The sequence below is a fragment of the Trichoderma atroviride genome, chromosome 1 (assembly GCF_020647795.1).
Source record: "Trichoderma atroviride chromosome 1, complete sequence".
Lineage (NCBI taxonomy): Eukaryota > Fungi > Ascomycota > Sordariomycetes > Hypocreales > Hypocreaceae > Trichoderma > Trichoderma atroviride.
Window position 1 is genome coordinate 6,440,744 of NC_089400.1, and position 27,646 is coordinate 6,468,389.

Consider the following 27,646-nt stretch of genomic DNA (forward strand, 5'->3'; position numbering starts at 1 on the left):
AGTATAGATACAGAAATTGAGATCATGTTGTTTTCCTCGACAGCTCAACGCAGTCCGACCTTTTCACTACTACATTAAGATCTACTTTTGCACCCCGATTTACATTTTTGGAGTCTTTGAACCACCGTCTCCCATTGCGTGTTCCGGCGTCATTATCAGCATGGTGATGATCTCCGAAAAGAAACACCGCAAGCTAAAAGACTATAACAAGATAGCATACGAGAGCAGGAATATATCGCCGAGTATTGACAAGAGTCCTGGAAAGAATAATGCGAATCATCTCAGAGTGATTGCGAAACAGGGTGGAACAACTTGCACCAAATAGTCCACACGCTTTCAACAACATGGAAGAAGGGAATGGGTTTTAATTATGCAGCTTAGGAGAAGAGCCATCAACCAACTATAGGCATCCAGAAGAATGTCCAGGCACTTGTATCGTCTTCTTCTGTTTCTCAATGTCCAGATTTCTCACCACCTACACGATCATATTTCACTGCGCTTCCACTTTGAAGTTTCCGCAATCAAAAGCGCGCTCTCCATGGAGAGCTTCCGCTTGGCTAGCTATTAACAAGGACGCAAATCCTCTTGAGACAAAGATCAGAATGGAATAACTGGCCATCTTCGATGCCACAGCTATATCATGCGCTTGGCTTCTCGAACAAAACCACCACGTGCCCGCTTCCACTCGCCCTGCAGCTCTATTTCTATATCGATACCATGGAATGGCACAAAACATGAGCCAGGATTGTTGTTTACTGCAAATAAGCGCCATTCGAGGATGGTTTAAGAGGAATTTAGGCCGATGGTGGTTATAATTACCTGCTTCCGTCAATAATTCTCAATACACCATTGACACGCTTCCATAATCGACTCCAGCTCAACTCCAATGACATCCCCACCAGGGTAAGTTTGCTTTTCCTCCAAACTCGACACCTCATGTGAATCCAAGTCATCAAGCCTTGTTTTACCTTTATATCACGTTGCTAACATCTGCCAGCTCGCCGGCGACGGCATTATTCAAGTCGCAACCATACTCCCAAACGCTTCCACGCATTGCCTCCGCCATCGCCTGCTTCTTCAGCTTTGCAGATTGGGGCTAGCTCGTCGAATTCATGGCCGACCCTGACATTAGTGTGGATAATTTAGGCCTAGTTGGCTTACATCCCTGCCTTTCCTTTGAGACGTTACTGCTGAGATATTTCTCCGTCATTCGTAAGCTCTCGGCAGTAAGCGGTTCAATCTCTCGGCCGAATCCAACTGCCAGCGCTAGACGGCTTTGTCAAAAGGCTGTTTCTGGTGGCCTATATTAACTTACTCTGCTGCCCGCTTATGGCCGATTCGGCCTAACACCTTGCTATGAAGTCTTTCTTTTCATCTCAAGCTCATTCGTCGATAGAGCCTCGTCACTTTTTCAAGCTCCTTTCATCTCTAGCCCCATTGGTGCAGCAACATGCCTGTTAGGAGAGTTAGGGAGATCCGGACCTGCAGCCGGTGTCGGTCACTCAAGCTTCGGTGCGACCAATTAAAGCCGTCTTGTCAGCGATGTACCAGAGCAAATGCTCCCTGTTCACTTGGGGCATGTCTAGATACGGACGAGCCTGGTACTGGCTCGTCAAATTCGGTAATCGAAACGCCGCCCCAGTCTGGAACAGAGCCCTCGCCCCCGTCTATTACCGAACTTGAACGTCAATTGCAGTTGGAAAATAAAAACGATGAGACTACGACACAAGAAGCCAGCACTGTCAAACAGAGACAGCGAGCGCAACTGTCTTGCATACGATGCCACAGACTCAAAGTCAGGTGTGATAGAGACTTGCCCTGCTCACGATGTCGAGTGTCCGGCTGGGGTAAATTCTGCGAGTACCGCTATAGAACGGAAAAGGCCAATCCACCCTTGGATACAGGCGCACCGAAGAAGATGGGGCAAGACCCCGATGGCCGTGTCAAGTCTTGGCTTGCACAGCGTCGTGGTGCCACTCATTGGGACGATCTTATATCTGCAGTGAGCATCCAGTTCTCCTAGCCGTATAGCCGGACAGAACTAAATGTAATTGCAGCTCAAGGTGCGGGCTGGGCTTGATGATCTTGCAGTCCGCCATATGGTCACGGAATTGATACACCAACAGAGCTCCGAGGTTTCTGACGATTTTGTGTTACCTGAAAACTTCCCGTTCAACAGTCCAGCAGCCTCCAAATTTGTATCCATGGATACTGTCCATGATTTGCTCCAACAGCATCGAGAGAAATACCAATCTTATATGGATGGCTACCTCGCCCTCTACCAAGCAAGCTTTCCCATTATTAATAATGCTGTATTCTCATCATTGGCTGAGAAGTACTGGAATGACCCTAGATCGATGGATGTGGCCTGGCTCGCCAGCTTTCTGATGGTATTAGCGCTGGGGTGTTTTGCAGCGACGAGGGATCAACGCTCAGCCATGGAGCTCTGCATGGCCGCTGAAGCTTGTCTTGGCAAGACCTCATTCATGGTCCAACCGGATATCCTAGCTGTAAGAACTCTCTGTCTTATGGTCCTTGCCAAGCAAAGCCTGAATGCGACATGCCGCACTTTTGATTCGTGCTGGACGTTGCTCGGCATCGTCACCCGCGCAGCTACTGCGATAGACTTGCACAAGCAGCCTATGCCACATCATGGATTGCAGGGAGATGTTGGTGATTGGCAGTCTGAGCAAGCATTGTGGTCTACGGTCGTCTATTTTTGTATACAAGTCGCCATGGTTACAGGCAAGCCATTGCTTGTATCGGCGGATATGTTCGTCGAACGTATACCAGTATCTACCCAGACAAATGATCCATGGGTAATGCTTATTGATGTGTACCCGACAATATGCCAGATTATTTCGAGAATCTCAAGCAACACAGACAAACCGTTGTACGATGAAGTTGTGAAGCACAACGACCATGTACGGCAACTCATGGATGCCTCGTTAAGCAAGATCCACGGTAAGCCGAGGCTTTATATCACGCTGGATATATTTTTCCGCCGCATTCTCCTTGTACTCCACCGCTCTTACGCTCTACATTCTGCGGCTTCTTCAATTTACGCAGTTTCCTATTGGGCATCCCTGGAATGTAGTTTGGCGATCCTTGTGCATTACCGAGATCTTGAAGACCAAAGGGGGCCAGACAACACGGACCTGATTAGCCGCCTCTTCAAAAGCGACATTTTCGCAGCCATGCTGACGGTGTGCTCGCATCTTTCTCATCAAGAGGCGCCTCTCTCTGCGGGATCTGCAATCCCACCACGTCGAATCATTCTAAACACGTTGCAGGCATGCATAGCAATTTGGGGGAGAGAGGTGCATCAGTCGACTTGTTTCAAAATAGGTCTCATGATATTAGACTTGGTTTTGAAGTTCTTGCCGGATGTATAAAGATTTAGGCATCGAAGCATAGTTTGGGGCCCGTACATATATCATCGTTTTAGAGAAGGAAATGCCACAAAGGCCGCGTAATGGGCTGGAAAATGATTGTATTCGATCACTGTATCGGCCGAGTATGGCCTGTCAATGACCGATCGGTTACAGTCTGCTCCATTATCGACTACGCGTCGATGACGAATAAGATAACTGGCAAGATGATTCCATTTTACAGCAACTCTACCGTGTTTATATATTCCTCTGACACCTTGATGTTGTTCGTCAGTGAATGCAAGTTGTCTGCTCGTTGCAAACTTGTATCATTTCCGGAGAAGACGACCCATGCTACATTCATTCACAATGTCCATCAAGATCTACCTATTGTCACTCTTTCTCACAATATGTGGCTTCGTCACACGGCATTATAAACACGAAGATCTGCCGCTTCCACTATTCGGCGATATATTCGGGGCGGATGGGTGGTTCCCTCTACACTGCATGTTCTTTACGGCCGCCTTGGTCGCGACCTGGATGAATATTGAGACGGGAGATTGGATTGGTGGTGTAAGTATAGACTGATGAGTTTACCATTGTTGAAGATGCTGATTTAAGTCTTTAGGTATATTGACACGCGCTGTTTAGTTTGTTGGAGTCGTGATTTTGGACAGCTTTTCTATACTTGACGATGCTTGGACCTCTCTTGCAGCGTCAGAGTGTCTACACGGCGGTTGGCTTTATGCCGCAATACATTAGAGATTAGATGGAATGTTCCATATACAGAAAATTCATAATATTTTCCTCTCGTAATGTTGAAATTGAGTGGAGATGTCCCTTGTGAAATAAATCTGTAAAATAAATCTGTGCCGAAAACGCGTAAACATACCCGGCCATGATAGCCATCAGGGGAGCCTAAGCCAACGTTACTACATTGCGTATGGATAAGTTACTTTATATCTCCGATTGAGGCTATATCTGGATCGTTTTCGCTCTTATCCATTTGGTATGCTTCCTTGTAAGGTTATATGGTCCAGATCGTTGCACAGCCAGCCTATCGGCCGAATTCGATGCCCGTCTATGGCCGACTGCTTACGCTGTTGACGCGCCAGACGACTCTTGGCTGCACAATAGTAACTTTCCTCTATTTTTTGGCTTTCCTAATAAATATCAATTAATTCCGCGTTTAGATCTGTAGTTCAGTCCATAATAATATTGTTAACGTTCATTTTGTTTGCATTTCTATCGCTGCTTCTGAATGAGTGCTACCCGGTAGCGTCCCAAAAAAAATGACAGTCAATCTGTCCATTTTCTTGCTTTTCTTTCACTTTTTTTGCACCGCTCATGCGAAATCGGAATTACATCGGGTGCTATCAAGTCACCCGTCGAGCTCGTCGGCCAAAGTGTCCCCACCATACAATTACATGTTTCAATTTCCACTTCCCATACCGCCAGTCATCAATCCGCTACTGTAAGTTTCTTTGTCCTATGTGTTAGAAAGCCAATATTTGGTATTGCCGCCGCTGATGTTGACATAAATTGTGTATTCTGAATAGCTTGTACAAAGACCCCGAAAGCAACGTTACCATCGACTTCTTCCAACTCAACATCACATCATTCCAAGCCCAGATATACCCGAATCTTGCCAAGACGAGCCTCGTGGGATTCAATGGAATATCTCCAGGGCCTACCTTTAGGGTGCGACGCGGGATCCAGAGTGTGATTCGCGTTGTGAACCAGAATGGTAATTGCGCCTCGAGTCATGTTACGTCTAGATTGACATTAATAATTGCTATAGACCGGCCAGCTGTACTGCATCTGCATGGATCATACTCTCGCGCAGTTTGGGATGGCTGGGCAGAAGACTTGATCCAACCGGGCCAATACAAGGATTACTACTATCCAAACTCCAACACGGCTAGAACTCTCTGGTATCACGGTTCGTACCCTCTTCACTCGGCCTAGCGGTGCGATTCTAAGAGGAAAGAGATCACGCGAATATGATCACCTCGGTCAATTTGTTCAGTGGCTTGGCAGGTTTCTACATTATCGAAGATCCCGAGGTGGAGGCGCAGCTTGGCCTTCCTCAAGACAAATACGACATCCCCCTTGCTCTCAATTCGAAGCAGTATACCTCCACTGGAAGCCTCATTTCTGTAGCCAACGAGACTGAGAGTACCTATGGCGATGTCATCCAAGTAAATGGCCAACCTTGGCCGTTCTTGTCGGTGGAGCCTCGAAAATACCGGTTTCGTATATTAAACTCATCTCTCAGCAGCACTTTTAATATTACTGTTGTGGACAATGGCAGCGGAACCCATTTGCCCCTTGACATTGTCGCATCAGATTCTGGATTCCTGAGTTCGCCTGTAACAACTACCAACCTACTGACGGCCATGGCAGAGAGATGGGAAGTGATTATTGACTTTTCAAGCTTTGAGAACCGCAACTTGACTGTCATGAATGGCAAAAACATCTTTGACTCTATTGACTTTCCGCATACTGATCTTGTGATGCAGTTCAATGTGGGATCGACCGTTTCTTCCAACGTCAACAACAGCCCACCCCCTTCATCTCTGGTGCCAATAGATACTCTACCAACTAGTCTTGTCAACCGGAAGTTCAAATTTGATAAACAGTACTTTGTTCTACCCTAAATGACTGGTCTCAGCTAACTTTGAGCAGAAACGACGAGTGGGTGATTAATGGCGTCCCCTTCTCCGATGTTAAGAATAGAGTTCTTGCGGCGCCTCAAAGCGGAGCAACAGAGATATGGGTGCTGGAGAATCAGAATCCTTGGTGGAGTCACCCAGTATGTTGCCAAAAGATAACATCAAGGCTCTCGGCCGACTAATACTTGTTTGTAGATTCATATCCATCTGGTCGATTTCCAAATTCTTTCTCGTTCAGGTGGACGAAACAGTGTCGAGCCGTTCGAAAAGGTCGCCCTTAAAGATGTCGCTCTACTCGGCCCGAGAGAAACAGTTACAATAGCTGTCACGTTTGCTCCGTTTGCTGGCGTGTACATGTTCCACTGCCACAACGCCATCCATGAAGACCATGCCATGATGGATGCGTTCAATATCACGGCGATCCAGGGATTGGGCTACAATGTGTCGGATCTCATGTTTGCAGATCCTCTAAACGCCACCTGGCGCGCAAAGGACTATACAGATTTGAATAATCAGTCAAACTTGAGTAGCATTTTGGCTACTTTTGCAGCAACCGATGCATACAACGATGTATCAACAAAGGCAACGGAAACGGAAAATGCAGGACATAGATTGGCGCAAATGCCATTGGTATTCTTTTGTGCATTGGGTTTTGCAGTCAACATGTCATTTTAAATATTGTAGATGCATATTTCAATTCACAATTCACATTTAAGAAACACTCTTTAGCATCTCGTTGCTGAAAATCCAGCTGGAATGTCGTAGCTGGAAAATCGTAGCTGGAACAAAATCCGTCAAGGAGCCCACTACATGCTCCTAAATACACTGGTCTAATTCCACACAGCTACTGAGGTAGGCAGCCTACGTAATACTGCAAATTTATCAGTAACGGCGCCGGAGTCTGATTCTAGGACAGGTCACTGCGCTGCTGGAAACGAGGAGCATGCGAAGAAGGGGCCGCTGTGGCAGTTCGTAGTATTTGAGGGCGTGTGCAGTACGCTGGAGGTGCGGCCGAGTGAAAGAGGTCGCTGATGAGAGTGAGTCACGAAATGCACTTCCAAATGATTATCCGGCTACTGCTTCAATCTTTCGTCAATTGAGACCGATAGCCCCTCCCAACTGTCATATTGTTGCCGAAGCAATATGGGTTGTTTACAGCAGGCTGAAGCCCCGTGCGTTATCGCATCGAAGCAGGTCAATCTCCGCCTCTAACAAGACCAGAAGTGAGCACGAGCCACTCTCTACTGGAGAAAAGCTGGCCCTGCTATTGCTTGGCAATGAACAGCATGACTCCGGCACTGGCTGCACAGTGTTAGCCTACGTTTTAGAAGGGGTGTCTCGCGAGGCAACCTGGACGGACAATTGTTGGATAGCGTTGATGGAGCCACAATCTCGTACAAGATGAGGTTTTCGTACAAACACAAACAATTGAATTGTTTAATGCTAGTCTAAGATAAACAATGATATAAAGATGTCTCGGCGAAATAACAAGTCTCGTAGAGGAGACCGTATTGAAATGCAGGCCATAGATCGTGCAGCTACTGTTGATAGATCCACGTGTGCTGGAATCACATAACCAGCCCGGCAAAAGAAGCAAAAGAGCAGTCGAGACTTCGTTTGCAGATGAATAGCGAGCCCAAACTACTCGAGTATGTGCAGTGATATCATATGAATAGACGCAGTCAACATTCATGCCTGCATTATGGTTTCACTTTTCGTTGTAAACGTGTGTTTTGTGGGTATCTGTGGATCCCCTGCATTCACTGCTTTGTGAATGCACTGCAGCTGCTGCCTTTTTCTGCTGCTTCTTCTGCTGCCTTCTTCTGCTGCCTTCTTCTGCTGCCTTCTTCTGCCTTCTTCTGCCCCCCCCCCCCCCTAAACGCGGCCACGGACCTGGCTATTGATTTTTTTTCAGCACAAACTTGGAAAAGATCAATTGAACAAGGCCTCTTATCCTCTATTGAGTGTTAACATTCTGTCAATTTCTTCAAGTTCCAACCTCGCTACTATATCCCTTTTCACAAAGGCAGATTCTAGCCGCGGGCACCCAAGGCCTCATCAGCAGCGCCAGTCTCGATCAGCAACAACGAGCTGACGACCTGTGCTGTAAGTAATTTTCCAACAGAGACCATGATTCTTGCAATCTCGTATCACAAGCTGACACGTATCAGCCAACGAAGATGAACGGAAACCGGCGGGGGGTCTACAAGAGGCCCCAGCTGGCAGCTCAGCCCGGCGAACGGATCGAGGTGGTGCTGAAGAGGCTCGAGAGACAGGCATACCTCATCAAGAAGGCGGCTGGTCGGTGGGGGGTCTATGAGAGGCCCGAGCTGGCCAGCCGCAGCCCGATCAAGTTCAACGTCACCCGCAACGACAACCACATCATCCAGGCCATTGCCACCGTCGACTTCCAAGACAAGGGTGTCAACGGCTTCTTCATGCGCCTTCGTGAATGGTAATCTCGGTAAGCTTCATTTTGGACGACACTATGGCTGATGGCACTGACTAACTCTGAGATACAGTGGCTATCAACTCCAACGACAATTTTACATAGCAAGTTCAGGGGAGACCTACCACGGGAGAGGGGGCAGCAGCAGCGGCAGTAGCAATCTACGTCACGATGTCAGCGAAAGTCACATTGAAGACATGCTTCTATTGGCATTCTTGCTACGCCTGATATCACGCATGGAAGCCCAATGGGAATCATCCATAGGGTAAGACATGTGCCAATTATCCACTGGAGAGAGAGTAGTCCGCTAACTGGGTGCAGAAATACCCAAACCCAATGCCTTCTTTGAAACACTAGCCCCTGAAGCAGGCGAAGAAGTTGTGGGGGGGATTCACATTCAAAACAACAAGACCACAAGATCAGAGGATTCTGCAGCAGTAGCAGAAGTGGCAATTCACGCCACGATGCCAGCGACAAAGTCACAAGAAACACCTTAATTGGCATTCTTCTCACACTTGATATCACGGACAAGGCTAGATCATCACTGGCGAATGTCAAAAGTGCAACATCGTCCGATCCCAGTCGGCATAGTCTATTGCAGCGACGGTCCCTCCACCCCAAATCCTCACCCGTCTCTCGACATCCATTTGTGGCTGCTCTAAATACCCCCCCCTACACGGCGTTCAGTCTGGCCGGGAGCGATACACACACTTTCACCTTCTCCGCGTTCAACAGTCGTGATGAGGGCTGGATGGCTGGCGGGGGGGTCTGATAGAGGCCCCAGTTGGTCAGCCGCTCTTGGCAGCAACTTGTCATCTTTTACTGCTTGGATTTGGGCCGATATTTCCTCCAAGAAACTGGCGTCAGTCGTCGATACTCAATATACTGGGGTTGGCTCCAGCCGGCAGGGGGTCTACTAGAGGCCCCAGCTGGTCGATCATCATTGCTGCGAAAGGCGGGCAGCAACAATATCGCATTGCTCGGCCGCCGCTTATGCGCATCCCGGAGCTTGCTTCATTTGCGGTTGGTTGCCTGGCAGGGGGTCTTCTTGAGGCCCCGGCCACTACTCTCGTGAAAGACGGGTAGCAACAACATCGCATTGCTCGGCCGCCGCTTATGCGCATCCCGAAGCCTGCTTAGCGGTTGGGTGCCTGGCGGGGGGTCTGCTTGAGGCCCCAGCCACAACTCCCGCGACTGACGGGAGGCAACAAGGGCGTCACCGCATACAGGAACGCTTATGAATCTCTCAAAGCCTGCTTCATTTGCGGTTGGCTGCTTGGCGGGGGGTCTGCTTGAGGCCCCAGCCATCTCCCAAAGCATGCCCCATTGCATTCGAGCATCCCGCATCGCTGCAGCAGCTCAAGGGATTTGGGCCAAAGCTCTGCGAGCGCCTTGAAGACAAGCTGAAGCAGCACTGCCAGCAAAACGGACTGCCCATGCCGGAGCATCCTCAAGTCAGGAAAGCCAACGAAAGGGCCCAGCAAGAAGACAAGGCAGCCCAAGGCATACGTCCCTGCGTTTCAATCGGGAGCCTATGCCCTGATACTCGACCTTTCTCACCTACCTGAAGATGTATCCTCCAGTTTGACCAAGACAGAACTGGTAGAGGCTGCGCAACCACACTGTGACGCCTCATTCACGACGCCAGTTGACACGACAAAGTTCTACACTGCTTGGAACTCGATGCGTCGTTCGTGGTTGGCTGGCCTGCGGGGGGTCTGCTTGAGGCCCCAGCTGGTCAGCCACCGCCATCGTGGGTGCCTTGAAAGAATCTGCAAAAGACATCTACACGCAGTATACTGGGTTCTACTAGAGGACCAAGTACCTTGACAGGGCAGGATTGGCAAATCTCAATGCCCGACGACAGCTTATACCGACGCGCTATCACTACAAACAAGACCGCCAGCAAAAGGACATCGATAGGCAGTCGTCACGGGGGTTGGCTGGTCGGCGGGGGGTCTACTAGAGGCCCGAGCCGGTCAGCCGCCTTACAAGAATCTGCAAGGAGTTCGCAAAGACCTGTTCTGGTCTGCGCTTACCGTCTTCGAGGCGCCGCCGCAGGGCTGGCCTATCCCTGATATCGACCCTGAGATCTTCACCATTCTCATCAAATGGGAGTGTGCAGCCTCTGGCTCACGTGGTACTGAGAGTGAATTGAACTTGATCAAGCTTTGCTTTGCATTTAATCTTACCAAGAAGTGGTGGATGATGCAGGACCGAAGAAAACTTCGGAATACAACCTATCGGTATATCGTCCGACGAATCTTAGGTTGTAACCCAAATATGCCCGAGGACTACCATGATCTTGATTACAATCACTACATCTACTACACCTACTACATCTATCAACCGGAAAAGTTACATGGCACTTGAAGACTCTCTCAGAGATCCACTCACTTGAATCGACTCCAAGTATGCTGTCAACACATCTCTGGCACCTTAATGACCTCCTGGGCAAGTTGAAGGCGCTGGAGGAGCCACTACTACACACAAATCAAAATATCTGCAAAGAAAGCATGAATATGCCAATTGCCTGCATGCAGACCCAGAGGTACGGCCTAGTACCGGTCTCCCCAGCCTGCTGGTGACTTTCAGTTCGCTGTTGCCCCCCGTCACCCCAACAAGCTTAAGAAGGACCTCTTCTCCATTGTTACCCCGGGTACGCTGTCTGATGTCACCGCTGACAGTCCCAATCTGCTTGCCTGGAACAGCGGTGGCTGCAGCAATTGCTCTCGGATTGTCGGGTCTGGTGGCTACAAGGCCAAGGCCAAGCTCCCTGGGCAATCGAAACCGTGCCGAAAGAACAACCTGGGGATACGAGCGAAGGCAAATCCCGAATCGCTTCATTCTGCAAAAGCTCGCAACCAAGTTCCACGCGTCGGGAAGCTTTCCTCTTTCTCCCTACCGCAGGCTTTGATTGCCGTGGATTATTCTTCTTGCTGCGCTGGTTATTCCCCTCCAATCCGCTGTATTACCAATTTGAGTTTCAAGACGCTTTTACTGTATGGGTTTCATCTTGGAGGAGGGATTTTTGAAGATGGGCCGCTTAATGGAATCTTGGGAAAATGTTCTAAGGAAATTGTTGATGTCGAGACTTGGCAATAGAGTGTTGATAATTTGTTACTACCTGTCTGCTGTATAAAGATTGAGCTTATCATCCACGTTTTGTTTTTGTTTCCTGTACGAGAATGGCTCGCGCTAGATCACTGTTCTACAAGCGCATTGTCTGTCTAGTTTCGAGCGACTAGATGAAAATATTTGTCGCTGCAGAACTCAGCCGTTTCTACTCCCAGCCGACTTGCGTGTTCGTTGTTATGGCCATCACAGTAGATCAAATAGATTTTATCACCCGCTACACTTCCAAACGAAGCATGCCAAACAGCGCAGACAGGAGTATATTCTAGCGGCTAGGCTACTGCTACTATTATGTGCATAACATTGACAACTATTTTTATCCTTTGTTGGGCAGCGGTGCATCAACCTGGATAATACGACTAACTTTGATCCGGAACAAATCATACCAGACTCGAACAGTAAATACATGTATGTAGACAAAAAGTGAAGGTGCGCTGAAACAGGTGTACAGTTAGCGGCTCTATTTAGTGCAGCTGCAGGTGCCTGGCAGGAAGCCACAGCGGGCTGCTAGCACCTACCACTCAGTGAACCGTAGCGCTAATCACCACCACTGGAGAGAAAGAATTAGGCCTGTCCTATCATCTGCACGAACATTGATCTTTTTCTCTTTTCGTCTCTCTATGATGGCCATCTGCACAATATGGTCAACGCTCACATTTTCACAAAACGGACAAGATATTGAGTAACAATGTCCAAAGAGACAGGAGCCGCCAAATCAAAATATAAGCACAGGTGAGTGAACAACATGACTGCCGCCATACCAAAGCGAAGGTTTTGGCTCCTGCGCGATCCACGTTGCTGGAGAGATGCAAATTAATTTGCAAATTCTCGTTATTGAAACTCTCTGACAAGTTCTAGACCTACAGAGAAATCTTTCCGTCCGAACCACGACCGTGACGCGGGCCATGTTGGTGGACAACGTGCAAAGAAGAGCCAAAGTCGGCATCGAAACACGATGTTTACACGCGGAGAGTACGACTTGGTTCGCTATTCTGACGAAACCCCGTTTGATATTAGACTAATGTACTGACAAATATGTGTTCTAGTACGCAGTATACGGCTCACAGGCGGGGAATTTCGAGAAGTAGAGTCAAAATATAAGCTGGCAAAGGCAAAAGAGACAGCAGCCGAACGGCGCATTTTTGACAGAGCCAGAACCGTGGCCCCGAAACAATCGATGGATACGCACCCTTCCTCGGAATAATGCTGCCGGGAAAACTCTTCGAGACGATGCTTTTAGCAACGACACAGCAGACACCAATAATGGGCGAGTGTTCTTCTGGTGAGCAGACTGAAATCATGCAGCATTGCAAGAGAGCTTATTAATTGCTGACTAGGTCTAGGTCTACACATACAGTGACTGGATTCAGGCGCAGGCAATGATGAGGCAGGATAGAATTCTACGACTCATCAATCCATATATATCAATCCACCTATTACGAGACGCCCGGTCCAGCCGGCGGCGGCTTTACAAGAAGCCCCAGTCACAAGTCATTCGAAGGAGATTATCCTATATCGTCGAATCTGGACAGATTCGGTGAGCTACTTGAGTCTCTCGTTATGTTTGTACGATGAGGCAGCCAACTGGCTCAAGCATACGAACCATGATTAGTTTCAGGTGGCCATGAAAGTGCAAACAAGAAAGTTTTAGCTGGTTCCTTGTCCTTCACGGATTTTATCTACGATCAAACGGGCCGGCAATCTGAAAGATGCTCTCGTCATTGCTCAATATCAGAAAGCACGCAACAGCAAGACAAATTAACAGCACAAAGCTACAATAGCACAAAACATCAACAGCCAAAAATAGCAAAACCTTTTACTTCCGACGAGAACAGTCATCGACAATAGGGAAGGGTAATTTGTCTAATGATGAACTCAAGCGGAAGCTGATAAGTGGCTCTCTATGGAGATCATTACGCTCGTTTCAGCACAAAGAGTGTGTTCTCCCTTCCGAAAAGAGCCATGGAAGGGTCAGGCCTCGCCACAGACAATCCCCTTGAGCGAATTCGAATGCTATATCGCTTAATCGAGACTCGTTTGAAGATAATCAGAACATTGCTTCACTACACCTTCCACAGAGACAAAGGTACATCAGAATATACTCCAGAAGCAATCAATCCAAATCATTGCCACCATCCGACGGCAGAAACCATTGGCAAGAAAAGAGGCGCGTAAAGTCATTGAGGGAGCTACTGCGTTGGGTGAAGGCCACAACAACAACCATCGACTATAAAAATCCAATATCGACAAAATCCGACGGGCAGAGCAAGCGCGCAGGACCACCCGAGATAGAGATACAGAAGCCACGAAAGCCATCTACCAAGAATTATTCAAATAATGTCTCTAAAGAAAAGGCATATTTGCATCAGAGAGGATAGAGGAATTCCGCCGCGCGGCCAAACAGCTAAACTGCGCGCACTTCCGCTCGACGGGCGCCCTATCATCAAAAAGGATGCAAAATAACATGACCAAAATCTCGACACAAATGATCTTTTTTTCCTACTTGACATTTCGGGAATATTGCACGAACCACAACAAGCGCAAAAAAAGCCCTCACCGCATAGCAATGTCACCTTCTCCCCCATGTCAGCTATTAATTTGTCGCAGGCAACTGCCATGATCTGAACTCCTCGATCGCTACTTTGCTCCGTATAATGTTTCCTATTCTAAAGCATATTCCACACGGCTTTAGTACGCTATCATTTTTCTTTCTTTCTTTTACATTGGAAGAACGCGCTTTGCTCTCGTCACCATATCCCAAAATAAGAGATGGATTTCTAGCTATCTGTCCCTCTGGCAGTGGCCACGATCGCATCAACTCGCCAATGACGGCATCTATTGTTGTTTCGATGCCAACCAATTTTATTTTTGGCGACGCGCAAATAAGAACATTGGATGAAAGCTCTCACAAGCTCTCCCTCGGGATCTTTGGTAATCACGGCACCATCTCAGTGCTCAATAGGCCTTGATAGAAAATGCATGGGGTGGTTCGCAATGCCCAATCCTCCCACGGCTGGGTTGGGGCCCCAAGCGAGGCTAAGATGCACATTGCACAACAAAAAGAGCATAATGCCTCAAATTACATATAAGGTGCAGAAACGGCGACATTGGAAAGACATATCAACGGAAAGGGGAGTACGATTTAGGTGAGGGGGGTTCTAAAATGATCAACCCCGTGCCGAGTCTGCAGGATTGTTACCAAGGCTCTCATCACTGGAACAAAGTTGACCAAGCTACTAGGAGGTGACTGCAATCAGGCGAGTAAAGAGTGTTGGGATGTTACATCAAAGCACAAATTTGGCTGGGGAGTCCAGAATGACTAGCACCATGCCAACTCCGCACGGTTATTCTCGAGACGACCCCAATCACCCAAATTACTCGATGAAGTTGAGCAAGCGGCGAGGAGATGGTTTTCATTAATAGTCTTATCAAAAGACTATTTCCAATTTCATCTTTGGACTTTCTAGAGACACCGAGAGCCTATTACTCATCTCAGAGCATGAGATGCACCTCTGAAGGGGTACACAAACACAAAGGAGCTTTCAACGACACCTTTGAGACTCATGAAGATACAAAGATTACACAATAACCAAGTTCACATGCCACTTTGGAAATATCTGCGGAGGATCTCGGAGATGCTCCTGGGCTACATCTCAAAAGTTTTCTTTCACAACCACTGCAATGGGATCCCAGAACGACCAATTCATTTACGGAATCAGCACGATTGTCGTGAAAAGCCCAACACTCGTGCCAGGGTACAAAAGGCATCACCCAGGTTCAGTGAACTGGATATCACTCCCAGGCACCTCAGCCGCAGGAAGACATTCGTTTTAAAAAGGGGGATATCATCACCATAGTGGAAATGCCAAGGGCTAAAAACACCATTTACGATCTATTCGCTACTTTTACCAGTCAAATGCACTATCGCGTCCACATATCTGATGAGAGGCCAAATGTGGTGGTTAGCCCCTCGTCTTCCTAGAAGGCAGGATTCTGCAATCTCTATTGCTAGCTCTACATCCTTTGCTAATGCTCTCAGCTTTTCATCTACGTTCCGTAACATTAACCGCCGATGTCCACGAGAGACTGTTGAAGGCCTCCAGATCGAGAAGGCGGCTTGCCTAAGTTGTCGAGCATGTTAAGAAATTTGAGCGAGCTGGGTGAGATGAGAGAAACAAGAGAGGGTAGGCTCTCGCCTGGTTTGGAAGGTTTGCGACCAAAGAGGTGTCTTAGACCGAGCTTAGGCCGACATCCCACCGAGGCTTGCCTTTGAGATGTCTTCGTTAATGGACCAAGAAACGAATAATTATCGAGTTTATAACTTCCAGTTCCAATGGCAAAGTTAAAAAGAATGATGTCTCGCTGTGCCATTTACTTCTGAACACAACGTCCATGCGCTCAACACAAGCCGCGAGACGAATGGAATACGGAGCTGTACGCCATACCATCCTCAGTTACTGGATCAGATAAAGGCATTTCAAAGCCATGGGATTCAACTAACTTGGCCAATTCAGTTTCAGCTTCAGCCGGTTTAATCGGAACGATCAACAACAATAGAACTCTGCAGATATTTTCGGCTGTCAGGTCTATCCAAGAATAAGATGTATCATTTACAAAGGACTGTTCTCTTCTCAGGTTAAGCGACCTCCTTATCGAATCGAATGCCTTCAAAGCTAACTGAGGTAGGTAAACAGCGACCAACGAGTTTCCGAACCTAACCCTCGAATGATCAAGTTCTGATTCCTACCGACAGAAGCTGAAGGTTAAACTCAAGTCAAGGGCATGGAGGAAACTCCAGATGTCTACGAGGCAAAAGTGAAAAGAAAAGGCACAAAGAAGCTTTCATTTATACAGGGACGTCGAATAGTTCATTGGTGAATTTACCATGAACCGCGGGTTAGTAGCTACGGTGTCATATGACAAAGCACCTACCAGGAGAGCCTCTATTGCTTCTTCTTCTGCTTTGGCTGCTGCTGCGCCCCAGAGGGTGAAGGGGAAGGAGGACAATCACGGGACAATTTCGTGGCAAAGAGGGTGGCCAGATCCCTACACGCGGTCTCTACGACATGGAACGTCATAAAGGGCCGCAGCCCAAGAAGGGGAGAAGGCCCGCACAGCTACGGCATGCCAACGGACAGTTTCTCCCCTAGAAAATCACGAACTCGCTACTGCAGATGCCCGGATGCCGCGTGATCGAGTAACTCGTCCCTCCGACCACCAGCGGGTCGATCTCCAGCCCGGTACCGACACCGCCAGCCAAGAGACCGACATCGCGACGCGTAAAGCGTCAGGATACCTCCTCCTCAAATTTGAGGGACACCGAGCTCCATCTGTAGAACATCTCCGGGTAATGGACGGCGCTTCAATAACGAGACGTCGAGGCAATCCTGCACCCACACGCCACGTCCGGCCGGAGTTGGGCGATTGGACGACGGCATCTTCATACCCTATTCCCGTCAAACCCGGTGCTGACATCTCTTAACTTATCCAGCACCCTATCGGCCTGTCCAGGCGAGAGCGTCTGGCAATGGATGGTATTTTGGACCTCTTGAAGTAATCGGCGTGGGTGAAGTCGTCCTGCTGGGACAGCCGTCCCCTACTGCCTCCCCCGCCTTTATCATTTGGAAGAAACAAAACCCCGACTGGTCATGGATCTCTGCCGAGTGAAGACGAAAATAGATTTCAACGCCAATCTAGCTATAATCCCCTGGTAGGAGCTCCTTCCCCCGGCTTCTGGGGCTGTCAGGGCAGGCGTCTTCAACAATAACGGGATGGTGGTAGCGAAACTTCTGCTGCTTCTTGTGATGCTGCCAGGGACGCGAGCGAGCGAGGAGAAATCCAGGAGTGAGTGAGCAACTTAAAAGGTGCACTAGTCGTTGCCCCATATCAGGAGGCTTTCAACAACCACTTGGCCGCAAAGGCGCAGAAAAGAGGCAGAGAATAAACTGAAACTTCTTAAGCGGGAAATTGGGCCATCTTTTTAGACAGTTAATTGGAAACAGGTCTACGCCCAGGAAGTCGATACTCCTTCTTGCGACCAAGGTTCGCCAGCTGCGGAGACGATGATGCTACTGAGGTTGGCGGAAGGAGCTGGTTGTCACCGAGCGAGCATATATATCTTCCACCATCGTCGGCGAGGGGAGCTCCAGATTGTTCGAGCCTGTTAAGAAGGTAGCTTATTTGTCGCTGATTTCCGCACAGGGCTAGAGATTGACCTGCGGATGGTCTCCGGGATAAGCTCTTCGACGTTGTGCGTTTCCAGAGTCTAGAGTAGCGAGTTGGTGATTTCCCTCGCGAGGAATCGTCCGCTCGGTTTTCTTGGCTGGACGGTTTTCTTCTCTTTCTTTGGCAACACGTGCCCTGTATCTTTGGAGGTTTCAGCACGATCCCAGGTGGCCACCAGGACCGACGACGGTAGCTAATCAGCATGATGTCGGAGAGGTCGATGGCGGATGAACAGCAATTACTACCATATCGGGGGTCAAGAGCGAAGTGTAATTGTGGGAGAAAGATGGCTTGATTCTCTATCTAAAACACGGGTTCCAACGAACTATATTGCCCAATAGTGGACCCGAGACCTCTTGCCTCCTGGGAACGTTGGGCAAAAGTCCCCCAACAATGACGATGATGATGGTGATGATGCTGGTGTTAGTGGTACTTCTGCTGCTGCTGCTACTGCCAGGGCCGCGAGCGAGAAGATATCACGGAGCGAGTGAGCAACTTAAAAGGTGCACTGGTAATTGCCCAATACCAGGAGGCTCGCAACAACCACTTGGCCGCAAAGGAGCGCAGGAAAGAGGCAGAGAATAAACTGAAACTTCTTCGCCGGGACCTGGGCATAAAATCATAGACACAGAGGGCGCCCTTCTGGCTTTCCCTTGCAAATGGCGAAAAAGTCTCCTTCGTTTTAATTTTTCCCCAGCTTTCTGGGGAACAGCGGGCCATCTTTAGAGGCAGTCAACCGGAAACAGGTCTACGCCCAGGAAATCGAGGCCGCCATCCCATCGAGAGTAAAGGCGGTTAAGGATATTCAGGTGGCAGCCCAAAGCCTAGCCCAAGAAATAACGGCAGAGAGGGCGGCACCGCGACAAGAAGGCAATAGGTTGGTCTCCCTTTACCTCTCAGGGGCCGGCAATCGGGTCCGGAGCGGCGGGCGGTTTCTTCAGCAGCAAGCACATCGCTGTTGACTATGGTGCCAACGGCGGAGGCAACCTGTAGCCTGGTGTAGGGTGGAGGCAAGGTGGTTTACGGCTCAAGGGTCGCCCCGGCTGTTATGGCTATCATTATTATAATCGTCATTGTCACCTTCATCTTTGTCTTCATCTTCATCATCATCATCATCATCATCATCATCATCATCTTCGTTGTTGTTGTTGTTCGTATTGGTGGTCCTACGGGCAGTTAGCTAGAAGCTCATTACCATGGTTAGAGAAAATAGAAGAAGTCAGAGCTGTCCAGATAACTGCAGAAAGGCAGAGATAAATATATACGAGCTTATCAACACAATACGGACGTTTTGCTTCTGACAAATAGACAGCTAGTGGAAGACTGCGGAGGCGCCTATACTATAATGTATTTAATACCGCAGTGATTTCATGAATTCTGGTGGACCAAGGTCAAAGTCTATGCAGCCTTTTTGCTGGCCATTCACCATTTGCCAGACAGTAAATATAGAGCAACCAAACGGCGTTGACTGCTTCAATCAGCTTGCCCGACCTTGGGTGTAAAGGATATCCTCGTGACATTCAGAAACTTGTGGTCATCTAGTCTTATCGGGTATGACCAGATGTGCTTTTACTAAACATCCACCGATTCAATCCGCGTCTTCTGTTCCTTGGGCAGTGGAATAATACGAAGGCCCGTCCGAATACCATGTGCAGGAGCTATGCTTGGAAATGTGCTTCTTCCAGGTGGCCAAGTTGTTAGCTAGAAATAAAAATGCTTTGGCCGGGTTTATTCCTTTACTACATGTACTCTTCTCGCCTGTACTCAGTCCCGACATGCGATTAAGAAGAGAAACGCACTAAAATGCAACACATCACTCATAAGTCACCGCAATGAGTCTTTTATGTGTCCATACATGAGCGAACCATTTTCCAGGAATATGAATAACGGCTATGGCCTTATTGGATAGTCAAAGGCTGATTCTACCAATACAACTTGTCAAAGTACTACAATCCTTGCTAATGAGTTTCAGCGGAAGAGGTTCAAGACGTTGGACAGCTTGTACAATGAGATAATAGAGCAATTTCTCAGTCAAGTTGACGAAAATGATGACCTATGAAGGAGGTCACTTAGTCCGACAAGGCGATGCGGAGAACCATCATGCTCTCCATATAACAGCTCCTCCGAAGAGTTTGTGTATCTCTGATAGCTAAGCGTTGTTAGGGGCGTTTCACGAGAACGATGGCTATTCGCATTCGCCACTCTTGGAGTTCTGTGAGCCCAGTCTTCAGCTGTCTTGAGAGGGGGCTAACCATGTAACGCCGAGGCCATCAAAAGGTTTGTCTGTGGTCAGATCTGACGATTTCGTGATTCGATAATTTCGGCCTAATGCGAACTCATTATTCGAGTCTATTTTGCGCTTCACTGAAGCTTTCTTCGTTTCCGACTTTTGTGGATTTGCATATTTGTATCTGGCTTCTTTTGAATAAAGCATTGTTGCAGCTCTTTCCATCATCGGTTCGGAGGGTAACGTTTACGTTGCCATCTTTGGCTGTGGACATCAGTTGGTTCATATGGAGGGAAATTAAGACATGTACAGCGTTTGTAATCAGTCAATGGCCAATACGATGCATCAATTTTGGGTGCCGGCTGTCGATGTTCTGTCGTTGATACGCAAATATAGCATTGAAATGTGAGATGGTGTAGATTATCTGTAAACCTTTTGCCATCTGTGGCGAGACTGAGAGACGAAAAGAAATGCCAATCCGTTTGTATATGTTGAACTAGCTGGATCTTCTCCTTTCGGCGATCGTAACCTACACCGTTAGCTCGTTACTCCATTTCGACAGCGCCGGTCAAATCCGGAGGGACGTATGGGCGTTGTATAGGTGTTTCGCCCCGGGGCAGCTCCAGGGTGGCGTTCCAGGGTAGCATCTTTCGAGGCGCTCGTGGATTTTCAAGTGGTATTGAGAAGGCACCAGATTACCAGAAAACCGATCCCAAGTAGTCAAGGGGTGAAAGGCGTGTGAAGCCATGTGTATTTTCACTTATCTGGCCTTCTACTAGGCAACATATCATGCTTGAGTGTTCATCCATTTTGGAGTTAAAATATCTACGCCATCGCCAGAGCCTAGATTAAATTTCGTCAAGCCTGTTTGTCTAATCAAGGTGTTTTGCAGTCGTAGAGAGGGCAAAAAAGTCATAGGTGTTCATCATTTTTTTTTACCCTCAAGCTCTAATTCTACAAGCCAGTATAGCGTCTAGTAGTTGGTGAAATGAATGACCTCCAGTACATGTATTTACCACTGCATGTACTCATTACTGACAAGCGGCTGCTTTATCTACGACAAAAATGCCAATAGCTGATGAGGTGAAATCTGCAAGCAGCGACAGCTGTATTCAGTTGGCAATCTTTGCCGCGAGGCTGCTGATATCCAGTCCACTACCACTAGTGAGGATATCTAACGCGAAGAACTTATTGCCACAATTCCGAGGCAACTGAGCATTTTTGCTCCTTACGACTATTTCGTCCCTCTTTTTCAAGATATATTGCCTCTGTTGGTCACATTGTGCGTGCTGGAATAGCACAAGAGGCTCGAATCAGCGACATGGACAACGGCGCGATACGATTTACCGATTGAACGGCATTTCAAGAGGCCATAGCTGGCCAGGCCAGATGGAAATAAGCTACAGTCAACGGTAAATTTATTCTGTCTTTAATGAACGCCGATGAAAACTACAGAATATGCTCGATTATGACTAAACGCCAATGCTGACTGGGTTTAGGCGCTCGAGCGACTACTGTCCATCGGTGCGCCTATAATCTTACTTTCGGCCGATTCTGCCCTAGAAACCACCATCGGGTTTCGATTCTTCACATCATTCCAGCGCTATTCAAAGAGACACATAAAGAAAAGAAAAGAAATATTCCAATACCATCATGTCACAAGCTCCCTGGCAAGATATTGCTCGCCGAAAGCGCGCTGAACGCGACTCCAAAATACCTGCCGAATGGCGAATATCTCCAACGTCTGAGATTGGCAGGCCGATAGACTTTCTCCCTCGCTGCGGAATCCTCACAGAACGCGACTTGGCCCTCACCGACCCGACTCATGATGCTACCGACTTGCTCTCCCAGCTATGTTCCGGAAAAGTTACCGCTGAAGATATCGTTCGGGCATTCTGCAAGAGAGCTGCCGTCGCACAGCAACTGACGAATTGTCTCACTGAAATCATGTTTTCAGAGGCCATTGACCGCGCAAAATGGCTGGATGCCGAGTACCAGAGACGCGGAAAGCAGCCTGTTGGGCCTCTCCATGGCCTGCCAATCAGCATAAAAGACATGTTTCACATCAAGGGCTACGACAGCTCTATTGGTACGGCAAGCCTGTGTTTCCGACCGGCCAAAACGACAAGCCAGGCAGTCCAGATTCTTCTCGACGCTGGCTGCGTCATCATCGCCAAAACAACAGTTCCACAGACGGTGCTTACTGCAGACACGGACTCGATTGTCTTTGGACGCACCATTAATCCATACAACGCTGAATTTACGGCCGGAGGATCTTCTGGCGGTGAGGGCGCGTTGATTGCTATGGGAGGCTCTGCCTTGGGCCTGGGATCGGATGGAGGCGGAAGCGTTCGGATTCCGGCTGCCGCATGCGGCGTTGTTGGATACAAGCCCAGTGCTTACAGGATACCGATTGACGGCCAGAGAATCATTGGAAAGGGCGTCTTTGGCATAACAGCGCTTATTTCGCCCATGGTGAGTGGCTTCCTGGCGAGATCGGTAAGAGACGCAAGGCTGGCAGCCAAAGTGGTGTCGGACGCAAAGCCATGGGATAGTAGCCCTTTTATATACCCGCACCCATGGATGGGGTTTTCGTGTCCCAGCAAGCCCCGAATTGGTGTGTGGCTCAAGGTAGACGATTTGCATTTCCATCCACCTGTTGCACGGGGCCTACGTCTCGCTTACGATCGACTCAAAAGAGCCGGCTATGAAGTTGTCGAGCTCGCTCCGCCACCGTTTCAAAAAGCATCGCGTCTGGGACAACAACTAGCCGAGGTGTTGGATTTTTCGTATTTGCGCAAGCTCTTGGAGTCGGAGCCACACACTGAAATTGTCAAAGCAACAGAGTTAATCACGCCAAAGTCGGTACCCCCAGAGTTTTCCATCGAACATCTACATGAAAAGAACTATCAAGTCGCCCGCCTGGCAATACAAATGAAGAGAATGTGGACCGTCGACGACGGTAAAAAGCTAGACGCTATTTTGTTTGTCACTGCGCCTCACACTGCTCTGCCTTTTGACAAGTTTGTCTGGCTTGGATTGACGAGTATATTCAACATGATCGATTGGTCAAGCATTTCGATACCTTTAAACGAAACGGTCGACAGAAGGATTGATACTGCGGTTGTACCACCAGAAGATTACCTCAGTGAGCTAGACGCCTCGATTCAAAAGCTCTACGACGCTGAAACGTTTCACGGTTTGCCGCTGGCAGTGCAGCTGATCGGGCAGAGGTTTGAGGATGAGAAGCTGTTGGCTGTGGCAGAGGAAATTGCTCCAATCTTGGCCAGCAGAGGGCTGTCCAGATTGTGATTGCGAGCATGGAACAGTGGCTGATGCAACATCAATCGCTACAAGATTCTATGTGAATAAATATCAAAATCATCATACGTGTGGTTCTTTAGAGTAAATAACGCCATGAATGTTCGTATTCTCCTCTGTGCTGTACATCCCTTTGGCGGGAAGTTTCTGTGAATCTCCATCACGTTACATTTATGCTTCATCTTGTATACCAACAACAACTATTAGCGTGCCGTTGTTTCATAATCTATACCGCTGAGCCTTTTCAATCCCGAAATGTCCTCCTCTATGGTGCAGCATCATTGATTCGCAGATGGTGGTTGACCATTTCTACCAAGAAAACTTGGTTACACCTACCCGGCAAGCTACTAATAGAAACATCAAAATCTCTCATCCTTGACATCAATAGCAATATATTTTTAGAATTTGTTGGACTAGAACGGAATTTAGCTAAATTGCCCTCTCAATACTACAATATGAGCTGCTCGTTACAGTTACCTCGTGCACATCTCCACGCCGCCAGATTAATCCATCACGATCGGAGCTCGGCTGGCGACAACCGACAGGCGAGTAGCACAAGGTACATGTAGCTACCCCAGAACCAAGAAACGTCACAAAGCTTGAATTGACTACGCCGTCCCTCAGCTGCATGCATAACTATTGTGTAGGTAGCCACCGCACAATGGATCCATCGCGTCAAAATAGAGATGCCAACGGACGTCACAGCAAAACGATCAACTTCCTCCTCCAATATTTCCGCGTATCTCAAACATGCCCTCTCTGTATCTACAAAGTGGATCATCTCACGGTTCCTGGTATAAAGGCAATCGCCACATTTAGCGAATCCAGAGGTGCAACGTTGACACGAATCCGAGTCTGGCGCCCCCACTCTCCTGCCAATCCGTATCACTACCTCGTATCTGCTTGGCCCTTGGTGCTGCCATTCGAACAAGAATTGGCGAATCTAGAATCAAAAATGCGGGGACGGCGGTCAGCTAAATGCTCATCTAGGCAAGGCCCGGGGCAGTTGACTGAGAGTACTTGCCGCTCGAGATGACCTCCGTCTGCGGTCTGGGAAAGATTCATGACGATGCAAAGAGTTCATTCGCCTGTTTGTTGCTCTTGCCGTCCGATTGTGCCTGGAAAATCAGCCCATATGATCGGATACGTCAGAAACAAACGGACAAGGCGGTTGCCTGAGCAGGAGAGGGAGCAAAGTCCGAGTGAAGTAGGGGCGGGGGGTTCTCCGGACCGCAGCCCTATCTCTACAGCTGTCCATCCGTTCTGCTCTTCTCTTCTTTTCTTCTTTCTCTCTCCATCATCCATATTCACTCCCACCTCTCTACCACCCACCCTTCGCATCTCTCATCTCCATGGAGCATTTGTGGCGTTGAGGGCAGCTGGAGTTATCCACCCCCGCACGCCCACAGTTGAGTCAGTGCGTGTATTCGCCTCTTCTTGTTCTCCACCACCTCCATCTTTTCCTCACCATCTCCAGTGCGCTAATCGTTTGGTTCAGAACAGGCTCCTCCGCAACTCGGCGTGTCGCAGCTGTGTTGTTTCATGCTCGAAACGGCCTACTGGCAACTGGCAGCATAGCAGCAGGCACACACACGTCTCTTGGCCCCTGGTCAGCTGCAACATCACGTTGCCTCTCCGCCTGCTTGGAGATGTCTGCAATTGGTGAGCTTAATTGTTTGTTTTTAAGCTTCCCTAGCCTCCTCAGCGGCGCGAGACCCCTGGTCAGTGTGCCCGCAGCCCCTGATAGGTGGAACATTCAACTTTTCACGATGCTAACGGGTGCTTGCAGCGCGTTGTGCCACCCTGGCAATCTTTAGACTCGTCAGCCATGCACTGTCTCGCACCGCCAACGGGACAAGCCTGCTCTCTGCAACCACTAGGCAGGGGAGAGCCGCAAGGTATGTGATCCTTTCCTGTAGACCGATCAGCCAAGTGGTTCATTCGTGCTGATAACGACTCGTCCACAGGAACACCATGGACCGACTCTCGTACTGTGGCATCGCTGGCTCCTCCTCCACAAGCCTCTCCCGCCCCAATGCTAGTGCTAATCTCGTTACATCGGGCCAAAAGGCGCCGCAAGCATGGCATCCAGGGCTTTAGAGCAGAGGGCTTGACGGGCCATGACGCTCCACTCCTTTGCAGGCTCACATTCAGCACCTTCCTATCTATATATCCTCGTCGTTGTCTTGACCTGGTTTGTGGTGCTCCGCGAAGGCTGCTGTGCTGTCTTGGGTATTCAAAGCTGATTACCGTTCCTCGGTCCACGTCTCTCTTATCGGTGTTCCAATTCCAGTCTGTGACAAGATAGCCAGCACACCCGTTTTCCCCTCTTTGATACCCTTTTCTTTCCTCTTTTCTTCTTTCCTCTTTTCTTCTTTCCTTCTTCTCTCTTTGGTTTCACCTAATACCCAACACCACAAAAAGCGACTCCGCTTGGCCCAGTCATTATCGCCGCAATGGCAGCCGACCTCAAGCGAGAGGAGACTGCACGAGACTCCATTCACGATTTGAAGCACGATGGAGCTGCCGCCGAAGCCATCGAGGCGATTCGTGCCGAGCACGAGCTCACTTTCACTGAGGCGTTGAGATTGTATCCCAAGGCAATTGCGTGGTCGGGTTTCGTATCCATCGGCGTCATCATGCTGGCTTTTGATCCTCAGCTCATCGGAAACCTCTACTCAACGCCTCAATTCGCTCGCGACTTTGGACACTTGTACAAAGGAGATGTAAGTCTATTTGCATCCCATTCATTGCCTATTTACCGAAACAAAGCTAATAAATTTTCTATGCAGTGGGTAATTCAAGCTTCTTGGCAGACTGCTCTCTCCATGGGCAACCCCGTCGGCCAGGTTGTTGGTGCCATTTTTGCTGCCTATCCCATGGACTACTTTGGGCGAAAGCTCACCTTTGCAGCCTGCGTTATTCTCACTGCTGGCATTGTCTTTATCCAATTCTTTTCCAAAACTCTCAGTGTTCTTCTCGCTGGAGAGCTTTTGGCTGGCCTTGTGTTGGGCATGTTTGTCGTCATTGCCCCGGCTTATGCCTCTGAAGTCTGTCCCACCGCACTTCGCGGCCACCTCACGTCCTTTGTCAACCTTTGTTTTGTCATTGGCCAGCTTCTCGGAAACGGCGTCACCGCTGGTACTTCCAAGCTGAACAACCATTGGGCCTACAAAATCCCTTTTCTCCTCCAGTGGTTTTGGATTCTCGTCATTCTTCCTGGCGTTGCATTCATCCCTGAAAGCCCTTGGTGGCTCGTCCGCAAGAACCGCCTAGAGGATGCTACAAAGTCTCTGACAAGGCTGGCATCTCCCAAGGTCAATGTCCAGGCAACCCTGGCCTTCATCGTCGAAACAGATCGGCTGGAGCAAGAGCTTGAGGCCGGCAGCACATATGTGGACATCTTCAAGGGCGACAACTGGCGCCGTACTGAAATCTCAATGGGTGTTTACTGCACGCAAGTCCTCAGCGGCATCTACCTCATCAACTATGGCACCTTTTTCTTCCAGCAGGCTGGCTTGGCCACTGACAAAGCTTTTGATATGTCCGTTGGGTTCTTGGGTAAGTCCTCATCTCATTGTAGTGACCATGATGCATTAGTGCCGGCGTTTCTCTTGCTAACCAATATTTTGCAGCTGTTGGATTCGTTGGAACTCTCGTCTCTTGGGTTCTTTTGATCAAATTCGGCCGACGAACACTTTTCGTCACGGGTTTGGCATGGCTCGTCATTCTCCAGTTCATCATTGGTATTCTTGATTGCATTCCTGGCCGGCCCTCTGGTGCTATTTGGGCAGAATCTTCACTCATGCTCATCTGGAACTTTTTCTACGACATCTCCATTGGCCCTGTCTGTTTCGTCTTGCTTGGAGAATGTTCAGCCACCCGTGTCCGTTCAAAAACCATCGCTGCCGCTACTGCCGCTCAAGGAGTCTTGGGCATCGTCATGACTGTGGCTATCCCATACATGATCAACCCGGAACAAGCCAATCTGCAGGGCAAGCTGGGCTTCTTCTTTGGCGGCCTTGCACTTCTTTGCCTCGTCTGGTCATACTTTCGCGTGCCTGAGACTATGGGCCGCACCTATGAAGAGCTGGACCTCCTCTTTGACAGGAAAGTTCCTGCACGCCAGTTCAAGGGCTACAAGTTGGAGGGCGCTGTGTCAACGGGCGCTGCATAAACAAACGCAGCTGGAGAACAGGGGAGGTCCTTAAGGAACCAAAAAACATGTGTCAACAGCCAGCCG

General features: G+C 48.8%; 8 protein-coding genes across 9 annotated transcripts; all 8 read left to right on the forward strand.

Annotated features, from left to right (window-relative positions):
- Window positions 1-1,211: 1,211 nt before the first annotated feature.
- TrAtP1_002328 (uncharacterized protein) lies at window positions 1,212-4,179 on the forward strand. Its single transcript, XM_014085461.2, has 3 exons — window positions 1,212-2,002; window positions 2,058-3,944; window positions 4,000-4,179. The coding sequence occupies exons 1-2, from the start codon at window positions 1,451-1,453 to the stop codon at window positions 3,393-3,395; spliced, it is 1,890 nt and encodes a 629-aa protein (XP_013940936.2). The 5' UTR covers window positions 1,212-1,450; the 3' UTR covers window positions 3,396-3,944; window positions 4,000-4,179.
- A 558-nt stretch (window positions 4,180-4,737) lies between these two features.
- Window positions 4,738-6,755, forward strand: TrAtP1_002329 (uncharacterized protein). 2 transcript variants are annotated; one of them, XM_014085460.2, is made up of 6 exons: window positions 4,738-4,845; window positions 4,931-5,118; window positions 5,173-5,313; window positions 5,364-6,012; window positions 6,060-6,186; window positions 6,242-6,755. In XM_014085460.2, exons 1-6 carry the CDS (start codon window positions 4,799-4,801, stop codon window positions 6,719-6,721), a joined length of 1,632 nt encoding a protein of 543 aa, XP_013940935.2. In that variant the 5' UTR covers window positions 4,738-4,798; the 3' UTR covers window positions 6,722-6,755. The 2 variants fall into 2 exon arrangements, with proteins under 2 accessions (XP_013940935.2, XP_065967498.1); XM_066111424.1 differs by having other exon boundaries at window positions 5,173-6,012.
- Window positions 6,756-8,226: 1,471 nt separating this feature from the next.
- TrAtP1_002330 (uncharacterized protein) lies at window positions 8,227-8,844 on the forward strand (the record flags this gene model as incomplete). Its single annotated transcript, XM_066111425.1, has 3 exons — window positions 8,227-8,501; window positions 8,569-8,760; window positions 8,817-8,844. 3 exons carry the CDS (start codon window positions 8,227-8,229, stop codon window positions 8,842-8,844), a joined length of 495 nt encoding a protein of 164 aa, XP_065967499.1.
- Window positions 8,845-12,318: 3,474 nt separating this feature from the next.
- Window positions 12,319-12,718, forward strand: TrAtP1_002331 (uncharacterized protein; the record flags this gene model as incomplete). The annotated part of the gene is made up of 3 exons (XM_066111426.1): window positions 12,319-12,362; window positions 12,489-12,612; window positions 12,677-12,718. The coding sequence occupies 3 exons, from the start codon at window positions 12,319-12,321 to the stop codon at window positions 12,716-12,718; spliced, it is 210 nt and encodes a 69-aa protein (XP_065967500.1).
- A 4,094-nt stretch (window positions 12,719-16,812) lies between these two features.
- TrAtP1_002332 (uncharacterized protein) lies at window positions 16,813-17,297 on the forward strand (the record flags this gene model as incomplete). Its single annotated transcript, XM_066111427.1, has 2 exons — window positions 16,813-16,909; window positions 17,122-17,297. The coding sequence occupies 2 exons, from the start codon at window positions 16,813-16,815 to the stop codon at window positions 17,295-17,297; spliced, it is 273 nt and encodes a 90-aa protein (XP_065967501.1).
- Window positions 17,298-21,648: 4,351 nt separating this feature from the next.
- Window positions 21,649-23,524, forward strand: TrAtP1_002333 (uncharacterized protein). The gene has a single exon (XM_014085458.2). It carries the CDS (start codon window positions 21,736-21,738, stop codon window positions 23,392-23,394), a length of 1,659 nt encoding a protein of 552 aa, XP_013940933.2. The 5' UTR covers window positions 21,649-21,735; the 3' UTR covers window positions 23,395-23,524.
- A 1,528-nt stretch (window positions 23,525-25,052) lies between these two features.
- TrAtP1_002334 (uncharacterized protein) lies at window positions 25,053-25,503 on the forward strand (the record flags this gene model as incomplete). Its single annotated transcript, XM_066111428.1, has 3 exons — window positions 25,053-25,065; window positions 25,193-25,301; window positions 25,371-25,503. The coding sequence occupies 3 exons, from the start codon at window positions 25,053-25,055 to the stop codon at window positions 25,501-25,503; spliced, it is 255 nt and encodes an 84-aa protein (XP_065967502.1).
- Window positions 25,504-25,523: 20 nt separating this feature from the next.
- On the forward strand, window positions 25,524-27,580 carry TrAtP1_002335 (uncharacterized protein; the record flags this gene model as incomplete). Its single annotated transcript, XM_014085457.2, has 4 exons — window positions 25,524-25,635; window positions 25,828-26,129; window positions 26,196-26,964; window positions 27,039-27,580. 4 exons carry the CDS (start codon window positions 25,524-25,526, stop codon window positions 27,578-27,580), a joined length of 1,725 nt encoding a protein of 574 aa, XP_013940932.2.
- Window positions 27,581-27,646: the final 66 nt, after the last annotated feature.